The sequence below is a fragment of the Acomys russatus genome, chromosome 22 (genome assembly GCF_903995435.1).
Source record: "Acomys russatus chromosome 22, mAcoRus1.1, whole genome shotgun sequence".
Classification (NCBI taxonomy): Eukaryota; Metazoa; Chordata; class Mammalia; order Rodentia; family Muridae; genus Acomys; species Acomys russatus.
The window spans coordinates 11,327,914-11,346,999 of NC_067158.1; the positions used below are offsets into that span (position 1 = coordinate 11,327,914).

At 49.6% G+C, this 19,086-nt stretch overlaps 2 protein-coding genes across 2 annotated transcripts; both read right to left on the reverse strand.

Moving 5' to 3' along the window:
• Positions 1-97: 97 nt before the first annotated feature.
• On the reverse strand, positions 98-4,725 carry Gas2l1 (growth arrest specific 2 like 1). Its single transcript, XM_051164782.1, has 6 exons — positions 4,635-4,725; positions 3,271-3,923; positions 1,892-1,999; positions 1,713-1,809; positions 1,460-1,631; positions 98-1,124 (listed from the first exon to the last, which is right to left on the reverse strand). Exons 2-6 carry the CDS (start codon positions 3,901-3,903, stop codon positions 98-100), a joined length of 2,037 nt encoding a protein of 678 aa, XP_051020739.1. The 5' UTR covers positions 3,904-3,923; positions 4,635-4,725.
• Positions 4,726-8,731: 4,006 nt separating this feature from the next.
• Positions 8,732-18,943, reverse strand: Ewsr1 (EWS RNA binding protein 1). The gene is made up of 9 exons (XM_051165098.1): positions 17,265-18,943; positions 16,709-16,741; positions 16,290-16,408; positions 11,364-11,493; positions 10,239-10,361; positions 9,812-9,974; positions 9,484-9,581; positions 9,084-9,336; positions 8,732-8,957 (listed from the first exon to the last, which is right to left on the reverse strand). Exons 2-9 carry the CDS (start codon positions 16,734-16,736, stop codon positions 8,918-8,920), a joined length of 954 nt encoding a protein of 317 aa, XP_051021055.1. The 5' UTR covers positions 16,737-16,741; positions 17,265-18,943; the 3' UTR covers positions 8,732-8,917.
• Positions 18,944-19,086: the final 143 nt, after the last annotated feature.

Sequence of the window (19,086 nt, forward strand, 5' to 3'; positions counted from 1 at the left end):
CTCAAGAGGTGGAAGGGGGGCGTCCCTGATGCAGAGGGTAGGTTAAGGCCACAAAAGAAAATGGAATGGGGTGTGTGTGTATAGCTGAGCCGGTCCATCACATTGAAGAATCTGGCTCGGTCCTTGGGGTGACCGACTGCAGGGCATGCCAAGCCCCAAGCTCCATGGGTCCTGATGGGCGGCGGGGTCCCCGAGGTGTGGGGATGCGTGAGGGTTTACGGTCTGGCTGTGTGTCTATCCGCCCCCTTGCCCAGGCCAATGAGGGTTCTGGGCCAGGCAGAGAGCTCCTGGTTGCATCCAGTGACCCCCCTACTGCAAGGCAGGGGCTGCCTTCATCGGAAGAACTGGACAGAGCTTGGCTGCGGGGCCCAGGCAGCCCATTGGCTGTGCGGCCTGATTCCCCGGGTGGTCCACACTTGCTACCCAGGACACTGAGTGATGAAGATGAGGAGCTGGATGAACAGTAAGCAGAGTCCGGAGCTGGAGGGTCAGGGGCTGATCCCATGGGGGTGTGGCTGGTAGCAGCCTCCAAGGCGCGGGCATTGGCCAAGAATTCCTCTTCCAGGCGCCTGAACAGTTGCTGTTCCTGCTGTGGGTCAAGCTGCAGGGGTGTGCGAAAGGCGCTGGCAGGTGTGGCAGCCAGCTCTGGGCCTGGGCTCGGGACCCTGGAAGGCCGGGGTGCTGCAGGGCTGCGGGCACGTGGAGTCTGCGGGGTGCTCCTTCCAGAACCCCCAGGTCCACCACTACCCCTGCCCCGGGCCACCCATGAGTGTTGCCCGTCTCGGTCCCTGCGCACCACCAGCACCGCCTGTTCATCGCGGCTCTGGCTGCGGGCGCGTCGCACTGGGCTGGAGGCCGACAGCTGAGCGCCTCGGCCTCCCGGAGCCATGCGGGGCCGTCCCCGGTCCAGCCGGTCTCGAGACTGGCTGCGAGGGGCGGCCGTTCGTCTCGGGGAGGCTGGGACACCGGAGGTCAGCCGGTGGTTGGGCCGCTCCCTCCGGGAGCCAGAGGCCGCGTCGTCACTGCGGGCACCCAGGGTGCCGCTCTGGGCTGAGGAGGCTGAGGAGTCACTGTCCCCGGAGGAGCGGCGGGAGCGGGGAAGGGGGGGCAGCTGATCGCGGGGCCTGAGGCGGGGAGCGAGAGAGATGTGCATCACTGGCGCGGGTGCAGCGAGCTGGTGAGGCGTGGGCTCGGCCAGGGGACTTCCAAGCACAACCGAGCGTCTAGGCTGAGGCCGTGACTCTCCGCCCCAGGCTTCCGACGCCAGGGTTGGACAGGCCACCACCGGGAGCCCGCCCTAGCTGTGTTGTTGGTTTTGTCTGGGTTGCCATGGAGAAGGAAAGCCAGGCCCGCCCCCACACGCCGAAACTTTTCCCAGGGTGTGAGTCACCGCGCCCAGGCGGACGCCCCACCCCCACCAGCCCTGGTAGCTCCTGAAGTGATCCTCCCGACATCTCACCTGAGTGGGGCCTCAGGCCCCTCCTTTGTGCTTCGCAGGCTGATGGGGGTCACTTCAGGCCGGGAGCCGCGGCGCTCACACCCAGGGACTGGGCTACTAGGGCGGGGGGTAGGAGTGGGTGATCCCCTCTGCGGAGAGAAAGTACCTGCCCTCTGCTGGGACAGACGGTGGGCTGTGGAGATGGACGCCGTCAGTGAGGGGCAGGGCCTGAGAGACCATCCCTGCCCTGCCCACACTCCTGCCAGGCACCTACCAGTGGAGGAGCAGCGGCAAGGGTCATGTTTGTCTAGGTAGTGCTCCAGTGTGTCCCAACCGCCACCTACACGCACCATCACATGGCTTCTCAGCACCTGCGGGCAGGAGGGCAGGTCACTGTGGGCCACCTAGCCCACCCCTGAGTGGCTGCACCGGGTCTTTCCTCTCCTCGCTTACCCTCACGAAGATGAGCAAGCTGGAATCTCCCACTCGGTACTTCCCCTCTGAGACCTTGATCATGGGAAACTGGTCTGGGCAGGTGCAATGGCCCAGGATCTCCCTCACCTGAAGCCAGAGAAAAAGATGGCTGAAGGTCAAGGGTCAAGTTCCTCCTCCAGAGGTTTTAACATCAGCTGCTGGGCAGGAGGAAACACCCACTCCCTCCCACACAGGACCTTTTGCCTGTTCATTGTAGGAGCACTGGGCACTGGAAGCCAAGCAGAATGAGAGGATAAGCCAAGGACTGTCCCCTGGAAGAAACACCCTGAAGGTTTTTTTTTTGTTTTTTTTTTTTTTGGTTTTTTGAGACAGAGTTTCTCTGTGTAGTCCTGGATGTCCTGGACTCGCTTTGTAGACCAGGCTGGCCTCGAACTCACAGTGATCCACCTGCCTCTGCCTCCCGAGTGCTGGGATTAAAGGCGTGAGCCACCACTGCCCGGCCACCCTGAAGGGTCTTAAGCCCATGAGCCATTCATAACCTCTTCACACCCCTGAGGTCCACAGCACCAACAGGCAGGTCCAGAATGAGTGCAGGGCGCCTATGCTCCCAGCCGAGCATACAAATCCGAGGCACCCCCCCCCCCAACAATTACAAAGTCTCCCCTCCCCTCCCCAGTGGCAAGCACACTACTGCACACATGTCAACGGAGGTAGGAGATGGCAGGCTGACTATGCCTACCCGCCTCCCTACCACGGTGGGGTGGCATCAGAAGGAATGAGCAAGTGGGGCCTTGGGTGACCGAGGCCCGGGGCTGGGGATGGGTGGGGACAAGGTGTTCGTTCTGCCCACATCATCAGGCAAGTGACTCTTGGGCAAGCACATCATAGTCCTAAGCTACTGATAAGAAAGAAACTCTTGGTCCAGCTGCGGGGGTGGCAGGGACACCTAGGTCTCGGGAAAGGCAGAGGGAGCGGGAGGCCTGTACCTCCTATCTTCCCAACAGCACTTCCTGTTCCCAGGATCAGCGGTAATGGGGCTAGGCTTTTCTTTTCTCCATCGGGTCTCCCAAGAGCTTCCTACATCCAGTCTCCTTCAGGGGTGGCAGCCATGCAGCCCAGGCTAATGCATCTGTCTAGCACCTGCGCGCCAAAAGGTGCCCGCCCCACCCGCCCCAAGTTCCTGGCCTCCAAATGAAGGAATGCACTGAACTTTGTTGCTGAGCTCCTACAGAGCTGGGGTTTTATCTGTCTCTCTGGGCCAGGCATACATTTGGCAGGCTGCAGAGGGTGGGCCCCGGGAGGCTAAGGGATGGGGTGGGAATCAGTTCTGCCACCCGGCCCCCAGGTTGGGGGAGCGGGCAGGGCGTACACCCCGATGTGTACATGAGGAGACTCACCAGCTCGTCGAGGTTTCGGAGGTCATTGGGTGTCATGCGGGGTGTGCGGGTGGCGGCCCCTTGTGCAGTGGCCATTTCAGTGGCATCCTCTTCAGCAGCAGGGACACTGGAGACCTGAGGGGTAGCCCGAAGCTCCCGCTCAATCTCCTGCTCAAACTGTACCAGCCTCGGGGCGAGCAGGCCGAGGCGCGCCCCCCGGCGGGCCACCTCCAGCAGGCACAGCACCACGCTCTTCTCGTTCTTGCGTAGCACCAGGTCCTCTGTCTCAAACATGAGCACTTCAGGCACGCCCAGCTCTGCCCGGCACCAGCCGATGAAAGTGGCCACGTTGTCTCGGGCCATGAAGGAGCCAGGCGCCACACTGTGTGCCTGGAAGGCCACACCTCGGCTTGGGCGGGCAGCAGCCAGAGCCCGGGCAGCTTCGGTGACAGCGTTGGCATGTTGGCACAGGACTGTGCCTGTGGCCAGGCCCGTGAGGAAGCCATCACCACTGCCGGGTAGACCCAGACAGTACAGGGCATTGAGCCAATCGGCCAGGTCTTCCTTCATGGCCTCCACGTAGGCCTCGCTGGATCGGAAGGGTCGCACACTCTTGGCCGCGGAGCCTGCGATGCAGGCCACTGGGTCCGCCATGCCCGGAGCCAGTGGAATCACTGTGGGGACACAGGTCAGGATTGCCGTGAAGACCACGCAAGGGCTCAGAATGGTCCACCCTCTACCAGCCTGCCCCTCAGACAGAGCAAACGCTGAGTTTAAGAGCAGGCTGTGAGCAAAACTTCATTGTCCTCACAGTGCCGTAACCTGCTTCAAAGGCCTCAATAAATTTTACACCCTCTTAAAGTGTTTATGTTTGCCATCTGGCCCGTGGGGGTGGCGGCGGCGGCGGCGGCGGCGGCTAGGGACAGGTTGGCACCCACGAGGAAGAAATGCCACTTAAAAACATGAGGACACGTGGGCAGGGAGGGACAGGAGAGCAGCCTCGCCCAGGATCACGGAGGGACTGTTTCCACTGCTCAGGCCACAGCCCGCTGTCCCCGCCTTTCCCTACCGCATCTCCATTCTACAGATGAGGAAACTGAGGGGCAGAAAGGGTACCGGCTCGCTGAAGGTCGCGGAGCAGTGGGAGGGGTTGGAATCGGGTCTCCCAGCCGGGCCCCGCCTTCAGCGAGAAGCCGCCTCCAGCCGGTGCCTGCAAGGCCGGGGGCTCCGAACGGCCCCCCGCGAGCCTCCGCAGTGCTCGCGGCCTGGTCCAGAGAGGGTGCGCGGCCCGTCAAGGTCACACAGCCCTGGGAAGCGGAGACCCCGCACCGCCCGGCCCACCTCCGGGCACTCTGGACACTGATTCCGGGAGTCCCCACGCTCACCTGGCTCACCCCGCCGCCTCGGGGAGCATCGCCCCGGCGGGGCCGGAGCCGGGCCGCGCCGCCGCACACAGGCGCCGCCCGAGCTCGCTGCATCCCGGCGCCCGCTCCGCCCCGCCCCCCTGGAATTCGGATCCGGCCAGGAAGGGGCGGGGCCGCGCTCTTAAAGGAGCCGTGCGTTTCTGGGCCTTGGGCTCCGAGCCTGGAGAAGACGCCTCTCCCAGACCTTTAACTAGTCGCCTGGATCTTCCGAGAAGGGTTTCAGACCCTTTAGGTTGTCCTCCCTCCGCGATAGTGGCCTTCCCGGAAGCGATAGTGGCCGGGGACTGCAGAGTCACCTCCGTCCCGGGTGGACCTCTGCAGGCCAGATAACCGGGTGCTCTTCTTCTAGAATGGCCCTTGGACAGTAAGTAGCTTAGGGGGAGAAGGACGTTGAAGCTCAGGGATCGGAAGGCGGGTTGGGTTAAAGGAGGGGGCGTGGCAGGGGCAACCTCACGCCCGAGGAAGAGTGTGGAAGATCTAGGGAATCCTGCCCCCTGCTGACGCCCGACGGGCGGGGCACCGCCAGCTGCTTGGATGTTCAGAGCTTGCACAATGCTCCCTAGACCTGAAGAGACTGGAGAATCATCTCTAGGAGAGACTTCATCTTCAGGACTGCAATTGAGGGAGCAGATCGTGACGGTTATGGGAACACTCTTAAGGACCAGAGACACTTATTGAGCACCTACTGTGTGAACCAAGTCTCACCCAACAAGCCAGCCCAATGCTTACGTTTGTCTGTCGGGAAAGCAGACCCTGGCATGAGAGAGGAATGAGGTGCTGAGGGGGCGAGTCTGGAATCTGTGGGTGTGTGCAAAGACTGTAATGTTAACTCGGATCAAGGAAGGAGGTGAAGGAGGAAGCTGGAACATATCTGGAGGGAGAGTTTTCCACACTGAGGAATCTTGTCTCAAAAATGAAGCGAAGAAAGAAGGAAAAAGAAAAGTAGACTCGCAAGGTTGGAGTGGTGGAGACAATAGGGCAGGTCACACAGGGCCTTGCGGACCATGCTTTTGAAAGAACGTGGAAGCTAGAGAGGCTTATTTATTATTGCTGAATTACTATCATTGAATTTTTTTTGTTTTGTTTTGTTTTTTGATTTTTGTTGTTTTTGAGGCAGCATCTCACTATGTTGCCTTGGCTGGCTTGGAATTTCTTATGTAGACCAGGCTGGCCTCAAAAATCATAGAGATTTGCCTGTTTCAGCTTCTCGAGTGCTGGGATTAAAGACATGGTCCACCATCCCTGCCTGGCCCTTATTACATTCTGAGACAGTCTTGGTATGTAGCCTGGGCTGGCTTTGAACTTACTACCCTGATCTCTCTGCTGGGATTACAGGTTCTTGCTTCCTCTGTTGAGGAATTCAGAGCAGGCAAGGATGGCTTAGTAGTCTTAAGGGTTCCATAACGGCTGTGGTGGGCGGGGCAGAAAGCCTCAGAGGGAGTCAGGTAGTGAGAGTCAGGCTTAGTCAGTAGTGAGAAAGGTGCTGGATTTCCTCTGCCTGTTGTGGTGAAGAGCTGCTAAATAACGCCCAGCAGGGAGTGAGGTAGAGGAGGTTGGGGAAATTGGATATGGAGACTAAATACTAAGTGAAGGAACTGAGAAATGACCTAGCCTGGAACAAGCAGTAATAAGCTTGTTATACCCAGCAAGAATCCTCAAGAGGTTGGGCATGGTGTTGCACGCCTTTAATCCCAGCACTCTGGTTCAAGGCCAGCCTGGTCTACAAAGTGAGTCAAGGACAGCCAAGATAACAAAAAGGGAAACCCTGGAGGAAAAAAAAAAAAAATCTCACACTGGTACTTTTTCTTAAAAGATTTATTTTATTTTTTGTATATGAATGCTTTATCTGAAGAAGACATCAGATCACATTATAGATGGTTGTGAGCCACACCATATGGTTGCTGGGAATTGAACTCAGGACCTCTGGAAGAGCAGGCAGTGCTCTTAACCACTGAGCCATCTCTCCAGCCCCCACACTGGTACTTTTTATGACATCTATTTATTTGCTTGTGTATATGAAGGTATATATGCAAGGCAGACTTTTGGGATTTTTTTTTCTGTCTTTCACCATGTGGGATCCTGGGTATAGTAGTGTGGTGGCAAGTACCCATATTCCATGAGCCATTTTGCCAACCCAATATGATAGTTTTGTAGATCTAGAGAAACAAAGAACCAGGGAGGCTGAGGTAGCAATTGCCGCCAGCAGCTGTATCTGACTCCTGCTTATACCCACCAGGTGTCAGGCACTTGGACACATGAGACAAGGCTGACTCTAGGTTCTCTTTATTGGTCACAGGTGTTATGTGACAAGCCTCCTGGAAAGATGCCACACACATCTGTTCATCCCAGATAAAGAAAACAATGACTAAAGTACAGATGCCACAAAGTCCCATTTCTATTAGTTACTTGCAGCTGCAAAAATGACCAAGTGACAGCTCACAAAGCTAGGGACATGAGCACACTGCGTAGCCTGCAGGCAGCTCAACATGTCAGTCTTTCTAGGTGCTTCAGTTGCCCTAAACCTCTTCCAGTCCTCTGGTCTCAAGTCTCCTTTCAGCTAGCTCAGCATATGGGACTAGACCTCACTGGTGTGACTAAAGCCCAGGAGGACCATGACCAAGGTAGTAGCTTAGGGCCCCCATGTAGCCCTGGGTTTCTTGCAGATCCAAGATAAAATAGCCGAATCAACTTGTATCTGAGCTGAGTGCAGTCCAGTACCAGGCAAAAATTCACAAGTTTCAGACTGTCTGCCGGATAAGCAGCCAGCAAGGTGCTGTGGACCAACGACCCTGATGAGTTTATGTCGTGCAAGAGAACAAAAGCACAGCAGAAGGCTCATCCTCACCCTCGGGGCGGCAGAATGGGATGGCAGGGGAGCCAACTGCTGCCCTGGCCTCTGAAAATGGTGGATGGGAAGAGGGCAGTCAGCCTTGCAGTGTCTAGGAGTGAAGCAGGGCAAGGGTGGTGCACACCTGTAATTCCAGCTCTCAGGAGGCAGAGGCAGGTGGACCGGAGTTCGAGGCCAGCCTGGGCTACAAAGCCAGTCCAGGACAGCCAAGGCTACACAGAGAAACCCTGTCTCAAAAAACCAATCTAGGAGTGGACACTAAACTCAGTAAGATGGAGGCTGGTATATTGTTTGCTGTTGACAGAACCAAGCCCTACTTCCTGTCAACTGAAACAGACAGTTCTTGGGAAAAGGTGCCAGCTAAAAGCACAAGGTGGCATTTACTCTGGGAGGCAGAGGCAGGCTGTGAGTTCAAGATCAGCCTAGCCCAGAGAGCTTGAGTTCCAGGCCAGCCAGGAGTACAGAGAAACTGTCTGAAAAACCAAAGATAAAAATAGCATAAGATAGGAGATGAGGAGCTGGGTGTGGTGGCGCACGCCTTTAATCCCAGCACTCGGGAGGCAGAGGCAGGTGGATCGCTGAGTTCCGAGGCCAGCCTGGTCCACAAAGCAAGTCCAGGACAATCAAGGCTACACAGAGAAACCCTGTCTCAAAAAGCAAAAATCACTGGGGTAGGAAAGGCCCATTTTAGAGCCAGGAAGAGGGCTACAAAGGAACCAAGAATGACTGGTTGGCATAGCAGAGGCCTACTGTCTCAGTAAAGGCACAAGGTGGCCCTGTGCATTGAGATAGGTGGAGTTAGAATGGCTAAGGGCCTGAAAGCAGGCTCAGAACCTTCTAGAAGGGAGCAAATAACCTAGTAAAGCTCACTGTCGGTCTGGAAGAGCCAGTGGATGAAAAGCACAGGTGTCCAGTGGGCCACCTCTTCAAGGGCATCATCAAGCCCCTGCATCCACCCAGCAAGGGCGAGACAGAACAAAGGAAGAGAGGGATGAGAGTTTATAAACATTTGGAATTTTATTTAAAAAAAAAAAAAAAAAATCACAACCATGAACATTGTTACAATTAGAGGCCCTCTTGGTTCTCCACAATGATACTGAGCATGCTCACAAGGGGTTCCCATTGTTAAGTCTTAAACAACCATCTTTAAAAGGAAAAAAAAAGAAAAACCAAAAAAGAAAACCAAAAGCCAAAAATAAAAAAAACCCAGAAAACAATACTCAGCACACTACCATTTAACTTGTTTTAATGTTTCTTCACAAATGGTGAAAATACTAAAGTACAGACAAGGAATAATCATAATGTTGTGGCCAACATTATAAATATGGAATTATAAATTTAAAACATTTTCTGGTTTAAAAAATAAATCTGGTCGTCAATGCAGCTCTGCAGGTCTCTAGTAGGGCCGGTCTCTGCGTTCTTGACGGTGCTCGCCTCTGCAAGGCAAAAGAACTCTTTAGTTAGAATGAGGAAAGGACAGAGAACCCTGACAGAGCCTCCAGATGCCCCAGGACTCACTGCACCAAAAGGCTGGGAAGGGGCAGTGCTCTCCCACCACATACTTATCCATTTTCCCAGGTCCTCCACGTCCGCCTCTTCTTCCTCCCATCTGTTCCATCAAAGGTCCAGGAGGCCCCCCAGGACCACCTCGTCTTCCACCACCAAAGCCACCTCGATCCATGCCACGGCCACCTCGGAAGCCACCTCTGTCTCCACCTCTGCCACCTCTGAACATTCCTCCAGGACCGCCACGGTCCATAAGTCCACCTCTTCCTCCTCGCATGCCACCAGGGCCACCTCGGCCTCGATCACCACCTAAGGCGGGGGAAGAGTGGCAGGTGAGTCAGAGCAGTAGGAGCTGAGGCGGGAGGACACACTGTGGTGGATCTGCTAAGCCTTCTCCTAGAGCAGACACTACTCAATCACCAGGAAGCTGAGGTACTCCAGAAAACCTGTACCTACCCGGAGGTGGGAAGGGTGGCGGGAGGAAGCCCTCGGGCTTAGGGGCCTTACACTGGTTGCATTCTGTTCTCCAGGCGAAGTTCTGGTTCCCACAGCCCCTGCATCAAGTTGTATCACAACAGAAATCACTAACAGAACTGTGGAAGGTGGAGAGATTCACATCGCACTCTAGGAAGGATCATGGGGTTCTAGGCACAAAGCACAGGCAGTAATGCACCCCAGAAGCACCCAGCGTGCTCAGTCAGCCCCACTCCCCAAAGTCCTGTCCCAGAGTGGGAATGGAGTGATGACACTAGCATGCTATCAGTCTGCCAGGAGAAGTACATACGGGTTGGGACACTGCCAGTCTCCAGCTCGGTGTTGGACATTTCCTCCCCCAGAGGGGTTCCCTCTTGAACCTCGGGGCCCTCTTGGGGGGAAGCCTCCTCTGTCTCCTCCACGGCCTCCCATGCGACCCATGGGTCCTCCAGGACCTCCTGGGCCACCAGGACCTGCAATAACAAACAGTCACCTCTTTCTAGCATCTGATACAGGAAACTCTTCCATGCTGCCATGCACACTGTTCTCCAACTATGACATTTTCATAGAATGAAATTGTCATCCAGGCAGAGGTTCCTGGGAGTCTCCACCTGCTCTAACCAACCAGTTACCCATATTGCCCAAAAATGCAATGTTGGTTCTCAATGGTCTAACATCAGTTTTAATAAACCCTTTTAAAAATGACACCGAAGCAGCCAGAAGAAAGTGCCCAATACCTCCACGAAGTGGTGGTGGCATCCCTCTGCCCTCACGAGGTGGCATGCCACCCCGCATGCTGTTCATTGGAGGCTTCTTTCGGGCAAGAGAAACTTTAAGTTTGCTTCCTTGAAAGTCTTTCCCTAGAAGATAACAGAAAGTCAGTGGCCCTCACATTTAACTCCTCCTTCTCCAAGCAGCTGCTTTTCAACAGATCCCACCTCCTGAAGCATAAAACGGGGCACGGTAGCCAATCAGCCAAGGCCTACAATCTCAACATTTGGGAAGCAGAAGAACGCCATCACTAGCTACATTTGGAGTTTGAGGCCAGCCTGGGGACTACATGAGACTGTCTCAAAACCAAACAAGCAGAAAACTAAAATGAAACAAAAAAACACCTAGTAACCTCACTGGTGAGGCCAGAACACAAAAGCTATTCATTTAAACTACAGATGTGGCAGATGTCTGTAATTCTAGAATTCTGCAGGGCTGTAAGATACGAAACCAGCCTACCCATATAATAAAACCTTTACTTAAAGACAAAGGCTTGGGGATATAACTCAGTGGTAGAGTGCTTGCTTAGCACACAACTGCCCCAGCTACTTGGTGGTAGCTGAGGGACCCAAAACAACCAAATGTTTTTGTTTCCCTTGTGCCACTAGAAACTGAACATATTAGGTAAGTACTGTATCACTGGCTACGCAGCTATCCCCGATGTTCTTTATTTTGTTTTTCAGAGTCAGGGTTTCCTTGTGTAGCCTTGGCTGTCCTGGACTCACTTTTGTAGACCAAGCTGGCCTCAAACTCACAGAGACCCGCCTGCCTCTGCCTCCTGAGTGCTAGGATTAAAGGCGTGCGCCACCACTGCCTGGCTCCTGACATGTTTATTTGGAAAGGTTTTCTAACTTTCTTCTCTCTGCTTAGCGAAGCACCTAGAGCCTGAGCATGGGGGCTGTGCAGTAAAACACTTAATAAAGGGCAGGAGGTGAGCAACCTCCTTCTAGAGTGGGCCTGCTTCTTGTTTCAAGACTGCAAAAAACAGTATTTTGACACAATCTTTCTTGGAAGGTGACATACGCAACTGTTCTAAGTTCCTAACTGTCCTTAAGTAAGCAGAATTCAGAATGACAAGGAGCACATCCTACCATCAAACCATTCCACGGCAGCCTTGGCAGTTGGCGGATCTTCATAGGACACTGTGGCGTCACCTTTAGGCTTTCCTGTCTCCTTATCCAGGTAGATATGGATCATAGGTTGCCCAGTTCTCTTGTTCATCTACACATAAAGCAACAATTAAATACCTGACTCTAATATAAACTTAAAGAAGCTCACAGTCATTCCCACATGCCACAGGCAGTCAGAGTGTGGAGGCTCACACCTTTAATCCCAGTGCTCTGCAGGCAGATCTATTTCTAGGGCAGCCAAGGTCAACACAGCAAGACTTCCCCCTTTCCCCCAAAGACAGTCTCATCCACAGACTAAATCTTCCTTGGGGGGTCTCAAAACTTTAAGTGATTTAATACTTAATTCTTCAGCATCTATAACAAATAGGTATTTAGGTAAACTGTGCACCTCAGACATGCTCATTAAAGAATCAAAAGCGCTGGGTAGTGGTGGCACACACCTTTAATCCCAGCACTCGGAAGGCAGAGGCAGGTGGATCAGACCACTGTGAGTCTGAGGCCAGCCTGGTCTACAAAGTGAGTCCAGGACAGCCAAAGCTACAGAGAAACCCTGTCTCGAAAACCAAAAAACAAACAAACAAAAAGAAAAATCTAAAGCAAGCAATGTAGGCCCTACCTCTGGCCCAAACCATCCTGGTCTTGGTGCCTGTGCAGCAGCAGTCCCAAGCTATATACCCTAAAAGGCACCCACAAGCCAGGCTCTGGCTTCACTAGAGCCGTAACTACTATTTAAAAAAAAGAAAAAGTCAGCCGGGCGTGGTGGCGCACGCCTTTAATCCCAGCACTCGGGAGGCAGAGGCAGGCGGATCGCTGTGAGTTCGAGGCCAGCCTGGTCTACAAAGTGAGTCCAGGATGGCCAAGGCTACACAGAGAAACCCTGTCTCGAAAAAACAAAAAAAAAAAAAAAAAAAGAAAAAGTCACTCCCAGGGATGCAGTTCATTGGAAGACACAAACAGAATCAGAGTTTTATTCCCTAGCTCTCTGACACAGAAAGAAAAAAATCCTTCCTCAATGACAATAAGGTTGTGAATACACTATACAAACTTTTTTCATGCACTACCCAAATTCTTGATTTTTCAGCTGAGCATTACATGTGGTCAGCTTGAATCCAGAAATCACACTGCATAATAAACATGCACACAAAAAATGTGCAATCTATACAGCCATATGCATAGTATCTACTAATAGCTGAGTGTTCTTTATAGGACCCAAAAGTAAGGAAGAGAGTATCTAAAAAGATTCTGAGCCAAACACTCACATATATTAACATATATGTTGTTAGACTAGGTGGTAATAAGCACTTTTATCTTGAGTCACCTTTGACACAATTAGCATTAAGACTTAAAAAGATTATGTGTAGGGCTGGAGAGATGGCTCAGAGGTTAAGAGCACTGCCTGCTCTTCCAAAAGTCCTGAGTTCAATTCCCAGCAAACACATGGTGGCTCACAACCATCTATAGTGAGATTTGGTGCCCTCTTCTGGTGTACATGCAAGCAGAACACTGTATACATAATAAATAAATCTTTAAAAAAAAAAAATATGTGTATATGTTAGCCTTCAGAGACTAGAGGGTATCAGACCCCCTGGAACTTGAATTGCTACTGTAGGCTACCACGTGGATATTGAGAAACAAACCTGGGTGACCTGAAAGAATAGCAACTGCTCTTCATTACTGAACCACCTCTCCAGCTCTATGATATTGAGACAAACTGGGCAGTCGCTCATGCTTGTAATCCCAGCACTCAGAAAAAGGGTGAGGCAGAAGGATCATCACTTGTTTCAGGACAGACTGGGTACAGAGTGGAATACTATCGCAAACAAAACAAAACAAACCAACCCACCACCCAAAACTAAAAGGATACATGTACCAATACTATTTAAAAAAAAAAATTTGGGTGGTGGTGGCACACACATTTAATCCCAGCCCACAGGAGGCAGAGGCAGGTGGATCTGAGTTTGAGGTCAGCCTGGTCGACAAAGCATCCAGGACAGCCAGAACTATCACACAGAGAAGCCCTGTCTCAAAAAAAAAAAAAAAACCAAAAATAATAAAAACAAGCAGGAAAGACTAGCAAAAAGACTTTGTTTATAAATGCGTGGGCGTAACACATGTGCACAGTATCAATTCCCAGCAACCACATGGTGGCTCACAACGACCTATAATGAGATCTGGTGCCCTCTTCTGGTATTCAGGTGTACATGCAGAGATAACATTGCACACATACTAAATAAATAAACAAATCTTTAAAAAAACAGCTGGATGTGATGGTTCATGCATATAACCCCAGTACTTGGGATGTGGAGGTAGAATTATTTTTAGTTCAAGGCCAGAATGGGAGCAGAGTTAGTTTCAGGTTAGCCTTGGTTAAAAGGCCTTCCTAAAACACACAGAGGCTGGCACGATATTCCAGCAGATAAAGGTTATGTTTGTTACCAAACCTACAACCTGAGTTGGGTCTCCAGCATGGTAGAACTAACCAATTTGCAAGTTTTCCATATACACACTGAGACACAGTCTAAATGTAATAAACTAAACAACAAAACCATCCCCAATACCCACCACCACCACCCCCCACACAAATGATTTCCCTGTGTTCTGGAACCTGCCACGTAGATCAGGCTGTCCCCAACTCAAGAGATCTGCCTGGGATTAAGGATGCATATTACCACACCCAGCCAATAATCAACATTTTAAGCATAAAACGTAAGAATAGAAATTCGAGGTTTCACTTTTGCCCAGAGTGGGTAATTAAGGCAATAGAAAATCACTAACACTATATGGTAAATGTGTATGTATGCACAAACAGGTAGAGAAAGGTCTTATAGAACACTTGAGCCAGGTGTGGTGGCGCACGCCTTTAGTCCCAGCACTTGGGAGGCAGAGACAGGTGCATCACTGTGAGTTCAAGACCAGCCTGGTCTACAAAGTGAGTCCAGGACAGCCAAGGCTACACAGAGAAACCCTGTCTCGAAAAACCAAACCAAACCAACCAACCAACCAGAACACTTGGTATTCTAGCAGAAGACCTATGCTTAGTTTACAATACTGCTTCTAGGGCCAGTTCTATGACAGATCTGACATCCTCTTCTGGCCTCCTCGGGCGTGAAACACATACCCAGAAGATCTATTTTTAACAGTCAATTGTACTCCTTTGAGGCTTTAATGATCAGAAAATATTTATTCTCAAGCTGCTTTATAGTAACCTGTACTGCAAAGAGTGGACAGCAGCTGTGTGAAGGTTAGTCAGGCAATTGCCACGCACATCAGTGTGCCGACCCACACAGGAGAGACCTGGTTCTTTACGAGTTGCTCTCTGAACTCCAGAGACACTCTGTGGATCATGTATGTACCCCTCCCACATTCACACAAACATTAAAAAAAAGTAAAGAAAACAAAAACACAGAAGAACCTGACTTCCTGGCTATGGAGACTCAGAATAAAGATGCAGGGTTTATCAACCCCAAGTGCCCCAGACAGCCAAACCAAGAGCAGCAGGGTGTGGTACCATATGCCTTTAATTCTAGCACTGGGGAGACAGAGACAGGATAATCAGCCTGGTCTATATGACTGGCACCAGGCCACCCAGGACTATACAGACCCTGTGTCAAACCACCACCACAATACCAAACCAACCAACCAACCAAAAACACAATTATAGTCATAAAAGAAAACAAATACTTCATGAACAAGGTACAGGCTAGAAGAAGGTACTTCCAACACACAGGATTAGCGTCCAATCTATGCCAGGCTGGAGTTGGTTCATCAGTTAAGAGCACTTGCTATGCTTCTGGAGAACCCAGCAGCCATATGGCCACTCACAACAGTCTGTAACTCTAGTCCCAGGGATCTAACACCATCTTCTAACCCCCAGGCATGCACAGAGTACACATATATTCATGCAGGAAACAACACATACACATAAAATAATAAATCTTTTTGTTGTTTTTGAGATAGGTTCTCACTGTGTAGTCTGTTTGTCCTGAAACTCAGTATGTAGATCAGGCTGGCTGGCCTTGAAATCAGAGATTTGCCCACTTCTGCCTCCGGAGAGCTGGGATTAAAGGTGTAGCAATCACTATACCTGCCCTATTCACTAGTGTATTAACCTCAGAATTTGGCTGCTAAATAGAAATATGAAACAAAACTACATCTTTTGGAGATGAAAATAAAATTCAGGCTGAGGATGAATTAAGTTGTAATATGCCAAGTGATTAGAGGATACTCCCAAATCAGGTGTGACGGTGCACATCTTTGTGAGCTGCCATGTGGGTGTTGGAAATTGAAACCTGGTCCTCTTCAAGAGCAGTCAAGTGCTCTTAACCACTGAGCCATCTCTCCAGCCCTGATGGTACACATCTTTTAATCCCAGCATTAGGAAGGCAGAGGCAGGTGGATCTATGGGAGTTCCAGTACAGCTGGAGTTACATAGTAAGAACCCTGTCTTCAACCAACCAACCAACCACCCACCCACCCTCAGCACTGGATTAAAAGTGTGAGCCACCACCCCTGACAAAACTTCAATTTTTATGTTGGGAAATCTATAAACATATCAACATATAAACATCTATGTTATACAATATATTTTAGTAAGCATTTTAACAACTGATGATTTGGGGAAAAAACTTTCCAAGGTATTAAGTATTCAGAGAATACCTAGACAAACCTACCTTTTTTACAACAGAAAAAAACAAGTTTATTTATAAGTAAAGAGAACAGCAGACTTGCTCAGCATTTCTCATCTATAAAAACTGTGACTGTAAGATGGAGGCAGAAGTATCAGGCCACCCTCTGCTATTATGGCTAGTCAAGCCAGAATGCATGAGATCTTGTCTCAAAAAACAAACAACCACCACCACCACCCAGAAAACAGCAGGGGAAGCTCACCTTGACAACCCCACACTGCTTGAAGAAGTCTGCCAGATCATCCAGAGTCACATTGTCATTTAATCCTTGCACATAAATTGCACTGTTGTCAGAGTCTTCATCGGGATCTATAGGAAGGCCTTCCAGAGAAAATAAAACAGAATTACTTACTGCCCTGTGTTAATAGTGGCTTTTTTGGATATAGGCTGCCCTTCAACCAGACTCCTAACTCTCACTTTCAACCTCCCAGGCATGTCCCATCAGAGCCAACTAATAATAGGGGCTTCTCAAGCAATTGGGCATTATTGCACTTGGGAGGCAGAGGCAGGTGATCACTGTGAGTTTGAGACCAGTTTGATCTACAAAGTGAGTCCAGGACAGCCAAGGCTACACAGAGAAACCCTCTCTCAGAAACCAAAACCAAAATAATTTAAAGTTACCTAGATCAAGATCTGGTCCTTCATCCATGGGTCCTGCCAACCAGGAAAGATCATATAAAACATTATCAGTGCAAGCCTTGCAAGCTACAAACCTTACAAACACACACAGCTATCTACTAGACCACCATTTGATGGGGACTCATTAATTCAAAATGACCCGCACTGCTAAAATGGAGCAGTGCCCCTTTAGCGTTTGTGAAGTTTGCTAGGGTTTTCTTTTTTCCTTTGCTCGTTTGTTTCTAAACCATTAACCAAATACACTCTCAATGCTTCATGTGCCAAATTAGTGTTAAATTAAAGTCAAAAATTTTCCTCCACATAAACCAAATTAAAGCTGTACTCTTCCCCCATATTATAGAAGCAGTTGGTCAATACTTTGTTACCCTTCGTTTGTAACCATAGGTTAACCTTATTACCCCTAAGACAATGCCGGCAGTGCCCATTAGTGTCTTTTGTCATTTTTAAACCACTTATGAAACTAGTAAAAATTATAGTTTTCTAAAAAACTGACTGTATTTTTTTTAAACACTATCCATGGTAATACTCAAAAACTTACCACCAGGCTTATTGAAGCCACCTCGCTCTCCAGCGCTGCTGGGGGGATAAACGAAGAAATGAAGGCCTTTCCCTTTAAAAGCCAGTACCGCTCTGAGCCTTGGCAGGGCTCGTGGGGAAGAAGGGCACTGGCTAAACACATCTCCAAACAATGCATCTCTCTCATCTTGTCACTATGCCTTTCTTCAGGGCAGCTTGCTCAAATTTCCTTAATATACAACCTTGCTTGTCTGATTGTACACACCAGTGTGGTTGGTTTCTTTCATGTCAGGGGCTGGTATTAATAGTGCAATACTTGGCAAATTAAGGAAGAGGAAAACAAAACAAAACAAAACAAAACAAAAAACCCCTAGATCCCAAACATTCATCCCAACACCAGGGGAGGTTGGTGTAGAAATGAGAAGGCAGAGACAATTACTGTGATGAACCTTTCCATATTCATAAAGGTGCACCCTCAACCTCTCTCAAGGGAGCCAAATGAGGTCCTAGGCTTCCTTAACAAGTCACAGTAAAATAAAGCAGGAGACAACCACATTAAATGTCTACAACACACAGCAGAGGACGCATCCAGCCAATCTTCAGCATAAAGCCATACAGTCCCGGGCCCTAGTAGATTTAACAGTTACTGTGAAAGGAGAATTTACAATAAATAGCAAGGCTCAGCAGACTGGGGGTGCAACTTTATAGACATACCAGTTAAGACTATGGTAATAAACATACTATACAGAGGGGAGAGGGAATATGAATTGTGGCTATTTTTGGGGGGAAGGGGTATTTCCTAGGATTAAATAAAGGCAGCTCCCCAGTGGGAAGAACTGGGGTTTTCGTAACCAGTATTGCACCTTTAATACCTAAATATACATTTTCAAGCTGTTGCATGCAGCTTTGCTTCCTTTTTAAAAGTACACACCATAAAATGTTCTCTCTCTTTAAACACAAAGTTTACACTTTAATGTTACACAATTCTAGAGTATTATACCTCCTCTGGTTCATTACCAAACAACAAGTATGCAGTTACCAAAGTTACAGAAGGATTCCATTTATACAATGAATACATTTTGTTTAAAATATTCTATGTATATTTTTTCCTCTCCATATGGACACCGTGTCTAGTCCCACTTTTCATTATGCTGCCGGCTGAGTACTGAGTACGGGTACTTTTTAAGTATTGAAGTGTATACAAGGCTCTCACTTTGTAACCTGTAGCATATAAATGCGACAAAGCATGTTAAAAAGTTTCCACGTTTAACAGCCAATGAAAATATCAAAATACTGAGGCAATGAAAAAGGGCATGTTAACAACATTGAGCGCCTTACCTGTAGCAGACACTGAAAACCATCACCACACCACAATAAAAAGGGGAAAGGGAACTGCCCCGTGTCCTGTCCCCACAGGATCCAACAGACTGCTTCACAGTCTGTTAACAACCTATGGGGTAGGCCATCAACTCTTCTATGGCTCCAGGAGAGACTTCTCATCCAGAAAGATGGGCCCCTCTAATAGCAGTCTAACAAAGTCAGTAGAATCATTACTTCTGGAGTATTAAGATGAATAAACTTCAAATTGCTCTTGCAATTGAAAAATACTAAGAATTCTAGGTGATTTGAGACGTGATGATAGTAATTTCAAGTGTCTATGTCTATTTTAAAACACCCATAAAAATCGTGAAACCTTTATAAAATGGAACAATATTCTCCAAATCAGAAGACCAATTTTACTTTGTCAAAAATACTCATAAAATTTGCATGTTATTAAATGACTTTTTTCCAATAAAGATTTCACTGAAGACCTTTTAATTAAAGTTATGCAGAATAAAAAAAAA

What these genes read in the sequence shown, in the direction of transcription:
- Gas2l1 (XM_051164782.1), bottom strand. Translation starts at nt 3,903, where the DNA reads ATGGCGGACCCAGTGGCCTGCATCGCAGGCTCCGCGGCCAAGAGTGTG. An exon ending in GCTTGCTCATCTTCGTGAGG is followed by an intron (nt 1,810 to 1,891) that starts GTAAGCGAGGAG and finishes TCCTGCCCGCAG; the next exon opens with GTGCTGAGAAGCCATGTGAT. An exon ending in TTGCCGCTGCTCCTCCACTG is followed by an intron (nt 1,632 to 1,712) that starts GTAGGTGCCTGG and finishes CCATCTCCACAG; the next exon opens with CCCACCGTCTGTCCCAGCAG.
- Ewsr1 (XM_051165098.1), bottom strand. Translation starts at nt 16,736, where the DNA reads ATGGATGAAGGACCAGATCTTGATCTAG. An exon ending in AGGACCAGATCTTGATCTAG is followed by an intron (nt 16,409 to 16,708) that starts GTAACTTTAAAT and finishes TTTCTCTGGAAG; the next exon opens with GCCTTCCTATAGATCCCGAT. An exon ending in GCCACCCTTCCCACCTCCGG is followed by an intron (nt 9,337 to 9,483) that starts GTAGGTACAGGT and finishes CCCCCGCCTTAG; the next exon opens with GTGGTGATCGAGGCCGAGGT.